Source organism: Plectrocnemia conspersa, unplaced genomic scaffold (genome assembly GCF_051122295.1).
Source record: "Plectrocnemia conspersa isolate PC_06_02 unplaced genomic scaffold, ASM5112229v1 ptg000013l, whole genome shotgun sequence".
Taxonomy (NCBI): Eukaryota; Metazoa; Arthropoda; class Insecta; order Trichoptera; family Polycentropodidae; genus Plectrocnemia; species Plectrocnemia conspersa.
In genome coordinates this window covers 11,754,367-11,767,099 of record NW_028277177.1, presented here as the reverse complement: position 1 = coordinate 11,767,099, position 12,733 = coordinate 11,754,367, and the positions used below count along the sequence as shown (strand labels likewise).

Below are 12,733 nucleotides of genomic sequence, written 5' to 3'. Positions count from 1 at the left end.
TCCACACTTGAAAGTTATTTTTCTTTGGATTTTCATAATAATTTTCCTGTAGCTTAATCTTTCCATCTCCACTTTCTTTTACAAGCGCAAGATAAAGATCCCACAATTTGATCGACTAATAATGTAATATTCGGTACATAAGAAGCAATGTTTCTACAACGACTGTTGAGGCGCGATGAACATGCGTCGACCTTTCTCAGATTTACGATCTTAAATGATGGCAACAAACTGTCACAAATTTCTATATGAGTTATTACTTGCAACTCTCTTCAACTATATCTATATGTGAGATCTTTCTTTTTGCAATGACATCAACGAGACTTATAGGAATGCCATACAGTTTAGATGGTCTCTGAAGTCCCATGCCGAATTAGGGATTGGCAAGCTCGAATAAATTTCGTTGGCTGTGTTTTGCAGGACTCACCCTTCGGCGTCTGCGTGTCAATAGTTTATCGTTTTTACTTTCTTCCCTTCATCTGTATTCAGCAATACCTTGTCGAAAAAAATTCAGAATAAATATAAAAAATCATAGGGGATAAAATACTACCTTGTCTCATTTCTTAATGTATTTCAAGTACAAATTGACAATATTTCCGTTCTGTAGATTTATGTTCATAATTTTTTCATGTTGGACTTTATTTTGACGAAAAAGCCTTTTCATAAAACACGGATAAGCATGTACACTAATATGACGACACTGTTGTATCTAAACTTGTATACTGAAAACGAGCTCTCTCCAAACCTTGTTTTGCCAATTATTGCATTTTTGTATTATAACATTTATTTTAACTAATCGACGTAAAATTAAACATTCTTAAATTGTGACAGTATAAGTCAATGATATTTAGACTAGATCTATTTTTTTATATTTGTGTTTTGATTCAAAGGGCGTTTAATTTCATATTTTTTGTAACAATCATTTGGTAATTCTCATTAACGATATATAAAAAAATATATTGACAACATTAAAAATGAAACCCGTCAAATTGACTGGTTTCTGATTCGTATCACTGTATTTTTTTACGACTTTTTATATTTGAACAATGCAAATATATTAACACTATTTTTATTTTCGCAAACTTGTGTATATCTCAACATTTAGGGGAAAATAATTGCAGTTTTTATCTTCCTGTAAAGTTGATAATTCATGTCAGCCATAGATGTGGCTAAACATTGTATGAATATTATTATAATAAAAAATGTATATTTTTGTTATATTTTTATTTTTATTGTAAAAAAGAAATATATATTTTTTACAAAATTAATTGTTTATTTATAAAGTACCACTTATTACTGAATAAAAATAACTTTTACTGTCACTTTTTAGAATTGCATTAAAACTGAAATAAATATCATTACAAGCTTCTCAACAAAAGTTAATACAGATTAGAATGGTGATTTATAATTTAAGCCGTGTACGCCAAATGGGATACCATCGCAAAGTCAATGATTAAAGCTCGATTAGTATTGGGTAAAATATCGAATAAATAAAACGTTATCCTCAATTGTTAGTAACTAAGACGTTGCTTTTGGCCGACAAAGACGGCGCGGCCGCCGCCGGCTCTTGAGGCATTTCGTTCTGCCCCCTGATGCGGATGTCGTGCTTCTCTTTGTATTCGTTGATTTCAGTTCCTTTTTTCGTGAGTTGATCGGTGAGCGTTTCGATAACTTTGGTAATCATGTTTTTGTTCGTCGTCAACACTGGCAGTACTTCTTTTACAGTTTTTTCAAACAACACTCCGCCGATCATTTGAAAACATTTCCTATCGTCGTTTACGACTTTTAATGTGTCTATGACGATTCTGTAACGGAGATAGCGGTAAATAAATGTTTAGTACGCATAGGTTAAAACGTCCGACTCACTTGTGCTCGTTGAGCTCTTGCTCCAACTCGGATAATTTATTGACGAGGGCTCTTTGTTCTTGTCTGAGGGTTTGGAAGCCTTCGATGGCCCTGGCGGCTGCAGCCGAGACACCCGGAGCTGGACCCGACATGCCGATAACCTCAGAGAAACTTCACAATTTTGGTCATAACAATAATGTTTTCGACCAGCTAAAAAAATAATAAATAAAACAAAATATTTTACTAATATTTATTGCTTACAATAATTATTACAAAAGAACAATTATTTATAAGATTTTACTCATTAGGTCGATTTTAACTGGATGCACTCTGGATGTATTAACCAATATCATTCGTGATGGAGTATCCATTCCCAAATGCGTCAATTGTCATCGAATATTCTCAAATAATTCGATAAGACCTTCATTATTTAAAAAACACTTAATAGCATTTTATTCTGGATTGGCAAACGAAGACATCGATTTCTTTAAGCAACAGGAATCTATTTCAATGGGAATAATTTAAATATAAGTAAATCTCATATGAATGAACTATCATATATCCTTTCGAACAGAATTGCTAAATTCCAAGTATCATACCGAATGGGATTAGATTTAGTATTACCCTCAATTTAAGACGCTATCTATGTAAATTTTGGCGAACCTTCTTTAACACAGTAATTTTATTGTCTTGCCCTTTCGGCTTCTACAGTTTCACGGCGGGTTAAAACTTTTTCATTTGACATTGAAAGTCAATTAATCGATAGATTAAAAGCAAGTCGATTATTTGCCCTTCAAATCGACGAGTCACTTGATATATCTAATGGTGCTGTGTTGATAGGGTTTGTCAAATTTATGTATATATATGATAGTAAATTTTAAATGTTTGGAATTTACCAAAAAAGTGCAACCAGCTTATACATATTTTGGGTCATTAACGAATATTATAGAAATCATGGTTTAGATTGGAGATGGGTCATTGGTCTTTGCACAGACGATGCCCCAACAATGACAGGAGTACGTTCTGGAGTAACCTCAAAGATTCGAGCAGTTGCGAATGTTAATTTTTTAACCAATCACTATAATCTTTCATAAAGTAATGGCGTTTAAAATAATGCTTCATGAACTCCTATAAATTTTAAATAATTCTATTACAGTTGTAAATTTTATAAGAAAATCTACTAATAGCAGCTTATTTAAACATAAATGTAATAGTTTAGGCTCTAAACACAAATATACTTTGTTTTATACTGAAATTAGATGGCTATCTAGGAGAAAAATGCTATCGCGTGTTTTTGAATTAAAGAAATTCATTATTTTCTTATAGACAAACTTATGGTATTATCTAAATTATTTAACAACGAGGAATGGACCTATAAGTTGGCATATATGGTTGACATATTTAACGAGGTAAATAAATCGAATTTACAGCTTGTGTTCTTTTTCTAATTATTTTAGTGTAGCAGATAAAATTGAGACATTTAAAAAAGTATGCTATGAATGAGAAAAATGGAAGTAGTATTTTATGTTTTCTTTATTGTAATCACGATTAATTTAAACAATGGTAACTCTAATATTATAAAGTATTTAAACATGCTTTTTGATAGTTTTAATACTTTTTTCCTTCCGAAAACGATCCGCGTATAGGATATTTGTGGGTTGTAGATCTGTTTGTTCACTTCGATTGTTCTGAAAATAGTCGATCACTCACGCTATCTCAGGAAATGCATTAATTGAACTATCGTGTCATTTAACTTAAAAAAAATATTTGAGAATGAATCATTAGATGTTTTTGAATCAAAATGGATGATGAGAAATATACGGAATTGAGTTTTGAGAACGGGAGGTAACAGGTGGCAATTAGACACAGATTGAGCTGTTGCAGTAGTATTTTATTGAATATTTATTGTTACATGTTATTTATATACATATACAGTGAAGGTTGCACGGGGTCCGCACTGGCGTACAAGCCCGCCAGAGTCGACTAGAGAAGTGTCCGTCACGCCAGCGTTACCAGAGTGCCGCCAAGTTTTGGCCATATAAACCTAAATAAATACATATGTATTATATATAAAAGTTTTGTTTACTTTTAAATATTTTTCCAAATTTTTCACATTCAAAGTCACGCACATCTCTATGAGTTAACATGTGTTTAGAAAGATATGTTTTAGTTTCGCATGCTTTTCCATATTTTGCACATTTAAAATCACAAATATCACTATGAGTACGTATATAATGTGAGTCTTTTTATAGTTTTGAATGCCTTTTCACATTTTTCACATTTAGTCACGAACAATGAGTTATCAAGTGTTCAGAAAGACATCTTTTGGTTTTACATGCTTTTCCACATTATTCACAATTAAAATGTCGAACATCGTTATGAATTTTCATATGTTTAAGAATATATTTTTTAAATTTGAATGTTTTTCCGCATATTTCACATTCAAAATGACAAACATTGCTATGAGTTAACATATGTTGTAAAAGATATTTTCTATTTTTAAATGCATTTCCACATTTATCACATTCAAAGGCACGAACATCGCTATGAGTAGATATATGTAGGGAAAGACAAAGTTTACTTTTAAATGCTTTTCCGCATATTTCACACTTAAAGTCACGAACATTGCTGTGAGTTACCATGTGTACAAAAAGATATTTTTTGGTTTTCCATGCTTTTCCACATATTTCACATTTAAAATGACGGTCATCACTATGAATTTTCCTATGTTGTGAAAGATGTTTTTTAAATTTGAATGCTTTTTTGCATATTTCACAATCAAAACGACGAACATCGCTATGAGTTATCATATGTGTTGAAAGACAATATTTACTTTTAAATGCTTTTCCACATTCTTCACATTCAAAGTCACGAACATTGCTATGAAATTGCATGTGTCGTAAAAGATTTTGTTTAAATTTGAATGCTTTTCCGCATATTTCACATTCAAAGTCATAAACATCACCATGAGTTGACATATGTTTTGAAAGGTTTTGTTTACTTTTAAATGATTTTTCACAATTAAAGTCACAAACATCGCTATGAGTTGACATATGTCGTGAAAGACATTGTTTAATTTTAAATGATTTTTTACATTTTTCACATTCAAAGCTACGAACATTACTGTGAATTTTTATATGTTGTGAAAGTGTTTGCTTAAGTTTAAATGCTTTTCTGCATATTTTACATTCAAGGTCACGAACTTCGCTATGAGTTGGTATATGTTGTAAAAGAGATTTTTTACTTTTAAACGTTTTTCCACATTTTACACATTCAAAGTCACGAACATCGCTATGAGATTGTATGTGTCGTAAAAGAATTTGTTTATTTTTTAATGATTTTCCGCATATATCACATTCAAAGTCACGAACAACGCTATGAGTTGGCATATGTTGTGAAACACTTTGTTTATTTCTAAATGCTTCTTCACATTTAAAGTCATAAACATCGCTATGAATTTTCATATGTTGTGAAAGACATTGTTTTCTTTTAAATGCATTTCCACATTTTTCACATTTAAAGTCACGAACATCGCTATGAATTTTCATATGTCGTGAAAGACATTGTTTTCTTTGAAATCCATTTCCACATTTTTCACATTTAAAGTCACGGACATTGCTATGAGATTTCATGTGTCGTAAAAGAGTTTGTTTAACTTTGAATGCTTTCCCGCATATTTCACATTTAAAGTCACGAACATCACTATGAGTTGGCATATGTCGTGAAAGACATTGTTTACTGTTAAATGCTTTTCCACATTTTTCACACTCAAAGTCACAAACATCACTATGAGTTTGCTTTCCACATAGTAAATTATTAGATTTTTCACTTTCTGATTGCTAAAAATAAAAATTGTAGTAGGTAGTATAAATGTCGAAAAATATAATTAATGTAAATAGAATATTCCGCTCTTACTTTGATGACGTTGTAAATTTGGTGAGATGAAACATTCACCTCGCCGATAGTGTTTGCTGTAAGTATATCTTTAACATCGTGCATTTCTGAAATCATATATTAACCAAGAGTTGCTTAAATATAAGGTGACCAGATTTTGAAAAAGTCAAAGAAGGAGAACATTAAAAATAGTCACCGCTGACATTTTTTTTAATTTTTGGGGAATGGGGAAGACGTCTGGTCACCTTATTACTTATGTATATTAAAATGTGACAGTATACATATATAGAGTAACGATCAATGAAAGGTGTCTACCTAGAAAAATATGCATTTCTTTGTGTTATGATGCTTTATATATTATTTTATTAATTTATTAAGCTTGCAAAAGCTTCAACACATTTGGAAATAAGCAAATTATTATAATATAATAAGCTACAAATAAAGCAAAATTTAATATTGAGTTGGTTATCCATTATTTCGTAATACTCTATCAATTCATCGATTCGACCCATTTCGACGAAGGTTATTTCTTTTGGATTCTTGCTCCCATTATAGCTCCCATTACAGGTTCTCGATGGGGTTTAAGTCGGGGCTGTTACCTGACCATTCTAAGGTTGGAATGCCATTTTGTGCGATAAATTCCTTCACCTGAATTTATGGATAAAAAATATTAATTTTTATTTTGTTTTTCATGTTGACTGTGATACATGCTAATAAGAAAAAATAACATTTACAATTTTAGCACGGTGACATGGTGCAGAATTGTCCTGGAATATGTATTCCGTTTCATACGCATAGTGCATTTCAATAGTTGAAAATAATTTTTCTAAAAATAAATTTTCGATTTTTCAGCATTACTGTCCTATCAATAAATACTAGTTGTCTTACCCCGTGGTATTAAAAACATCCCCAGATCATCTGATCTTCAAGATAATTGACTTTCGACTGAATATACTCATCACTCAAACGTTCACCTGACCTTCGCCAGACGTAGTGGATTTGTTTGACCCAAGCAAGTTAAATTTGCTTTCGTCTGAGAAGATTAAACAATTTTTGGACCTAATTTAATCGTTGCAGTTTTTTTGCCAGCATCCTTGTGTATAAACTAAATTTTAGAAGTCGGCGACGTACAGTTTCTACGCTTATTTCATTTCCACTAACTTCAATGAACTCTGATGAGCTCTGTACTTAAATTCACTGCACTTTTGAAACGGTTTTGTAAATAAATCCGTTTCAATAGCCGATCTTCTGATAAATTGGTCTTTCTTTGTTTTCCTGAGCCTTTCTTCCTTTGTAAGGATGTGGAATCCTCATATTTTTTTAGGTAATTTAGCATAGTTTTACTGCACCCTACTTTGCTTGCAATATAACAATAACTGAATTTTTCTTAAGCCAGAATCAAAATTTTCTTCGATGTTGTCAATTGTGGTACTTTTGGCGTGTTAAACATAAAATCGCGAAAACCGGCGTAAACACTTCAAAAACCGGTCGCCAACTACCGGAATAATGAAAGAAAAAATCATTCTGAGAAACATTAGCCGTTAGAAAATAAATAAATCTGCTTTTGTACCTTTTCTGGGGGTGGACACCTATCATTGACCGCTACTGTATGTAAATGTAAATGTAAATGTAAATGTATATATATATATATAAATATTTTTACCCATTTCGAACAAGTCGTCTTTGATAGTATCTTCGCTGCTATCGTTTTCGCGTTTTACACTTGAGAACTTTGAAACGAATAATTAAAAGAATTATTAAGGATGAAATGCATTAAAAAATATAATTGTTCTTTACCTCTACTATACATTGAATCACGTCAACGAAAGGAAGCGTCTCTTTTACGTTTTCAATGTCAGGTTCTGCCAATTTCAATATTAACCAGTTAAAAAATGTGAGTATTAATTGATTTAACGGGCAAAATGTATTAGCCGAAGAGATTCTTAATTATAATAAAATAAAATAAAATAAAATAAAATAAAATAGTACCGGTTTTAATAAACGCCATTGTGACAGAGCTGAACTGACAGTTCATTACCAAGGTTTGGTCCAAATGCAACTGATTATTGAGTATGGCTGAATTGAATGGCGTGATTGTTGAAATGATCATGAGCTTTGCTAAAAATTAAAATGTTAGAGCTATTTATCCATTAATTTATTCATTCTGCCCAAAACTTGCCGGGACTTGGTGGGTAACACTAACGCGAAGACAACGGCTATCGGTGCCTCGTCCACTGATCACTCACATATTTTAGATAACAAACATGTAACTATTATAATCTATATAAAATACTGTCACAATATGTGTGTAATTGCCACCCGTTTTGACGTATGGTACGGCGAAAAGCAAACGATGGCGCGAGTTTCGACGGACTGATGACAGATGGCGGGTGCATAGAGCTCCAGACAACGCTTTAAAGGCCTTTCCAAACAGAGAGCGAAGCGAAGGCGTGGCGAGGCGTTTTTATTTTGTAATATATCGAGTCCTTCGAGCTTCGTCACACAGAAAGCGAACGCGAAGCATTCCGAGGCATTTTCACGGCGTTATCTCGGCGTATAACGATTACTCGCTCGACAACGTATTTTTGCTGATGTGGAAATACTTTTTACTAATTTCTTTTTTGGCGACGGGAGGCAATTAGATACAGATTGAGCCACTGCAATAATAATTTTATTGACATTTTTATTGGTAGCAAGCGTTCCCACTGCAACGGCTACGGCATGATTTTGGTCAAAATTACGATTACACATGCTTCATTCGATTTTTATTTATTATTTGTCATAAAAATTATGTTAATACCATTTAAGAAACTTAGGTTTCATAAATTTAATTGGAAAATTGAGAAAGAAAATTAAAGTAAGGAAGAGGGCAAACCCATTTAAATTTCTACAATTCCTAATTTAAATTTAAAATCATGCAATATTTATTTTTCATGTGGTTGATTTTTATTTGTGCTTAGGCCAATATATTTAAAAAACATATTTGCCTTGACAGTTCTCTTTCCAAGCAAAATGATATAATATATTGCACATTATAACATGAATAAAATACCAGTTAATACGTTAAGTCTAAAACAGGTTAACCTACAATTTTTTTAAATAATCATTTATGACAAAATATGTATGCTTCATAAAGATTTATTTATAGTTTATGTTACGCTCCGAAGTGATTAAATTATATAGGCAGTTCATGAGAACAATACGAGAGATACCTGATGAAAAGAGTCGAGTAGAGTTAAGAGATTGGGTGAGACACGATTTTAAAAATAATAAGCACCACTCGGATGAAATGTCAATCAAGATGATGATGCAGCACGGTCAAAAAGCACTGAGGGAATTAAAGACGAGCATAGACTTCAGCAAGTAATAGTTGTTGATTTAATTGTTTTGTAATTAAAGTATTTTATTTATATATAGATTGTATTTTTATAAATAAATAACGAGACAAAATGTTTTTTTATCCTTTATTTTACACATACACTATTATCCTATAAAATTCGGAGGTTATTCAAATTTGTATATATACACAATTATACATTCTTAAGAATACTTAGGTGTTCACACATTTACACATTCATCAACACATGACATTCGACATTATCACAGATTTCCATTTAATAGAAACATGAATGAACTTTATCAAGTTTATTTAAAATAAATGGCATGATTTCATGACTATTTGGAAATCATAGTATCTGTAAATATATTATAATACAGCAATTATTAAAATCTGAGATCGATTGATCTTTTTCAGTTGAAAAATCAAATTTTTTTGATAAAAGACTCGTTATAAAAAATATGTAAACTTTCTCTAGTTTTTACCATAAAGCTTGTTAATGACTAGGACACTGTTTCAAGTTTTCTAATCTAAAAATTTATTGTAAAATCAGCGACCTTTTGTGAGACGTGAGTGAGACTAATATTTAAAAATACTAATTATGACAAATTTTATGTTAATTGTGCAAGGCCATTCATTGTTCATATTATTAAAATAAATCAAAATGTACATTTAAATACATATTTTATGTATAATATAATTACAAAAAAATACAAATTTACATCACTAACATTACTAAATAAGGTAAATGTACAGATTAATAATGTAATAACATTAATCTATATATTATATAAAAAAAAATACATTTAAAATATTATATAAGCTATCATATGCAAATTTTAAAACATGAATGTCGTTATTTACATCGCTCACTGTGTATAACTCTGTTATCCAGTAAACTGACAACTCACAGGTCACGAGCCTGTTGTTTTATAAATAAAGTAACACAACGGTAGAAAGCTCTTAATGAAGCAAAACAAATTTCAAAGAGTGAGTCAAAATAGTTTAATAAGAGAGAAATTACGCACAGAGCTCAAAAATGTATCAATGCTTCATTCTCAGATGATAAAAATTATGCAGTGCGGTTCTATTATTTTGAGTTATCTCATGGTATTTATACCGAGCCTCAATTGGTCAAAAGGCTGTGGCGATTTGTGATGCAATGACTTATATCAGGAGAAATGACACAAAAAGTTCCATTATGACGTACATCGGTGATCCTCTGAATCCCACCAATTTGCTTGGTGGGGGTAAGGCAGACCCACACAACCGTATATAATGCAATACCAAAACCAGACAAAACATTTGACTCCATTACCGATGCAACATAAGAAAAAACCTATCATTGAAGAGACTGTGACCCGCACGCTTTGAGGCCATACTAGAACACGAATTACTAGATAAAAGTTTTAACCCAGCATAAGAGATAAAATTCAACATTCGCATTATCGACCTTGAGAGTTAGCCGATACCAGGCCCTCCTCCGACTTGACCTGTCGCATTATACATGAATGATAAGGTACACCAGAACCAACTTTGCCTCTCTGAAGCGAAATAATATATATATACAACCAATTTTTAGAACAAACCCACAATACACATTTAGTATTAATCGATAATATTTATGATGTTTGTATTAACTATTAAAATATCATTGGCTTTGATAAAGTATAAAATTAAAAATGTATGACTTAGGAGTTAAATGTGTCGACTCAAATATTACAACTCTTAATAATTATTTTATCGAATATAGTCTTGTGCTTATGGATAGTTATTTTTTAAAAAAAGAGCCATAATCAGTCATGCAGTTAGTATAAAAATATTGCACTGATTTTTGAGAAGCAATGTCTCAACTATAATATTATCAAATAAGCTTAATAATGATAAATGAAATGATAGTTTGGGTATAGATTTTGTTTTTCAAAAAACAGTGCAACAATATTCATCATATAAAAGTTGCTGTGTTAAAAGTTAGTATGATAGAAGAAATAAAAATTCATTCGTTTACATACACGGTATAAATAACATGTTATAGTAATTGTTTCCACAGCATAGCTCCAAATACTATAACTAATATTATGGTGCCGATTAACGTAATGCAAAATGCAAAATTTCTTATGCTATTATGCTTCATTCTAGATACTAACATCAACTGGATAAAGATTTGTATTATGAACTGACCGTCGAACACAAAACACGGAAACACATTGACCACGGCTAAACCTATCGATAACATTATGATATATTTCATAGCTTTTTCGAAGCCCTCGGGTATATTCGATAAGAAAATGTTGGTTTTGGGTATATATTGTGAAACGATGACAGTATGGTGTATGTCGAACGGATGACCTATGTACAATACGTCCGGTTTATTTATTCTTTTGATGACGATCAAACTAGTAGTATTTTGTAAAATGGGCTTTACACAATGATACTCGACGGGACAACTGAAACCGTCGTTAATATAGCATTTTTCAAAGTTACTCTCTAAGACCTTTCTAACAGGAAGACACATATGTTGAGGTAATTCGAATTTATCATGCGCCGGTTCCAAGTATTCGAAACAAAGATTTTGACTGTCGAATTTTTCACAGCATTCGAGCAGCCCAGTGCTGGAATGTTTGGTCGGGACAGATTCGTCAAATTTGCGGACAAAATCGGAAGAAACGCATACGCCCCACTGTTGCGATAAAATGTTTATAAGACAATCTTCCCAATCGAGTTTGTTTTTTACTGGACAATCGTTCACATTCGTAATAGTGTCTAGATAATTCAATCCTTTAGGTCCGAAGAGCGGAGATTTGGATGAAATCTCAGTTATTTGGACGCCTTGATTGATTTGGTAAGTGTATCCAAAAAATAACGGGATCGCTAAAAATAAAACATAAGCCACCACAGCCAATACAATGTTGTGCCATATACCGGCTGAATAGACTCTGAGCTTCCTCCACGGATTCAACGAGTGCAGCTGTTCGGTGCTCATTACCACAAAAGCGACCGGTATAATAAAAAATATATGAAATCCAAAATTAATCAGTTGTACGTCTTCCCTCACGGCAGCCAGAGCGTGGCCTATTTCGTGTATAACGCTGCTCAAGACTAGCGAAAATAAATAAAAACCAAGATCTTCGATGGGTAGATTTACGCCCGGAAGGGCAGATTCGAGAATGGGACCCTTCCTGACGTACGATTTGTTATCATCGGGCGTTAAGTAGTCGGCGCCGGACTTCAATACGATGATTATGGAGATCGGTAAGAGTATTAAGGTGATGTACGATCCCAAGCTGAACCATTGCTGTAGGAATCTCGGCGAACTCGAGCCCCAACGGTAGACGGTTCTGTTGAACGCTGAGGTGTACCATGACATATGCAAGAATCCAAATTTCAGACCGGTGCCTTCCAGCAGAGCGAGGTAAGGGTAATGCATACAGCTCTGAAACACAAACGATACCTTAATGTTTTGAACGGTTAATTAGCGAATTTTAACGTATTTATTGGACTAACTTTGAAAAAGCAGTCGAAAAATAAAAGGATTCCGTAAATGATGCCAATGACAATCAATAAGGTAGTGAAATCCATTATGGATTCACTGTATAGTTCATGGATAAACCACGCGACCCGGTCATTGCAAACGTTCAATTGACAGTTGCTTTTTTCTTA

General features: G+C 32.3%; 4 protein-coding genes across 6 annotated transcripts; 1 reads left to right on the top strand and 3 right to left on the bottom strand.

Annotated features, from left to right (window-relative positions):
* Nucleotides 1-1,206: 1,206 nt before the first annotated feature.
* On the bottom strand, nt 1,207-2,035 carry Pfdn2 (prefoldin 2). Its single transcript, XM_088202424.1, has 2 exons — nt 1,864-2,035; nt 1,207-1,802 (listed from the first exon to the last, which is right to left on the bottom strand). Exons 1-2 carry the CDS (start codon nt 1,992-1,994, stop codon nt 1,502-1,504), a joined length of 432 nt encoding a protein of 143 aa, XP_088058550.1. The 5' UTR covers nt 1,995-2,035; the 3' UTR covers nt 1,207-1,501.
* A 1,677-nt stretch (nt 2,036-3,712) lies between these two features.
* On the bottom strand, nt 3,713-7,797 carry LOC148227276 (uncharacterized). 3 transcript variants are annotated; one of them, XR_015811965.1, is made up of 6 exons: nt 7,726-7,797; nt 7,534-7,598; nt 7,400-7,466; nt 5,758-5,843; nt 3,972-5,681; nt 3,713-3,886 (listed from the first exon to the last, which is right to left on the bottom strand). XR_015811965.1 is itself a non-coding variant. In XM_088201989.1 (5 exons), the coding sequence occupies exons 1-5, from the start codon at nt 7,769-7,771 to the stop codon at nt 4,191-4,193; spliced, it is 1,755 nt and encodes a 584-aa protein (XP_088058115.1). In that variant the 5' UTR covers nt 7,772-7,797; the 3' UTR covers nt 3,713-4,190. The 3 variants fall into 3 exon arrangements, 2 of the variants coding, with proteins under 2 accessions (XP_088058115.1, XP_088058117.1); XM_088201989.1 differs by having other exon boundaries at nt 3,713-5,681; XM_088201991.1 differs by lacking the exons at nt 7,400-7,466; nt 7,534-7,598; nt 7,726-7,797 and adding exons at nt 5,933-6,384; nt 6,471-7,231; nt 7,307-7,333 and having other exon boundaries at nt 3,713-5,681.
* A 902-nt stretch (nt 7,798-8,699) lies between these two features.
* Nucleotides 8,700-12,249, top strand: LOC148227275 (LYR motif-containing protein 2). Its single transcript, XM_088202624.1, has 2 exons — nt 8,700-8,814; nt 8,885-12,249. The coding sequence occupies exons 1-2, from the start codon at nt 8,776-8,778 to the stop codon at nt 9,101-9,103; spliced, it is 258 nt and encodes an 85-aa protein (XP_088058750.1). The 5' UTR covers nt 8,700-8,775; the 3' UTR covers nt 9,104-12,249.
* S2P (membrane-bound transcription factor site-2 protease) lies at nt 9,946-12,733 on the bottom strand. The gene is made up of 2 exons (XM_088202623.1): nt 12,578-12,733; nt 9,946-12,506 (listed from the first exon to the last, which is right to left on the bottom strand). Exons 1-2 carry the CDS (start codon nt 12,650-12,652, stop codon nt 11,103-11,105), a joined length of 1,479 nt encoding a protein of 492 aa, XP_088058749.1. The 5' UTR covers nt 12,653-12,733; the 3' UTR covers nt 9,946-11,102.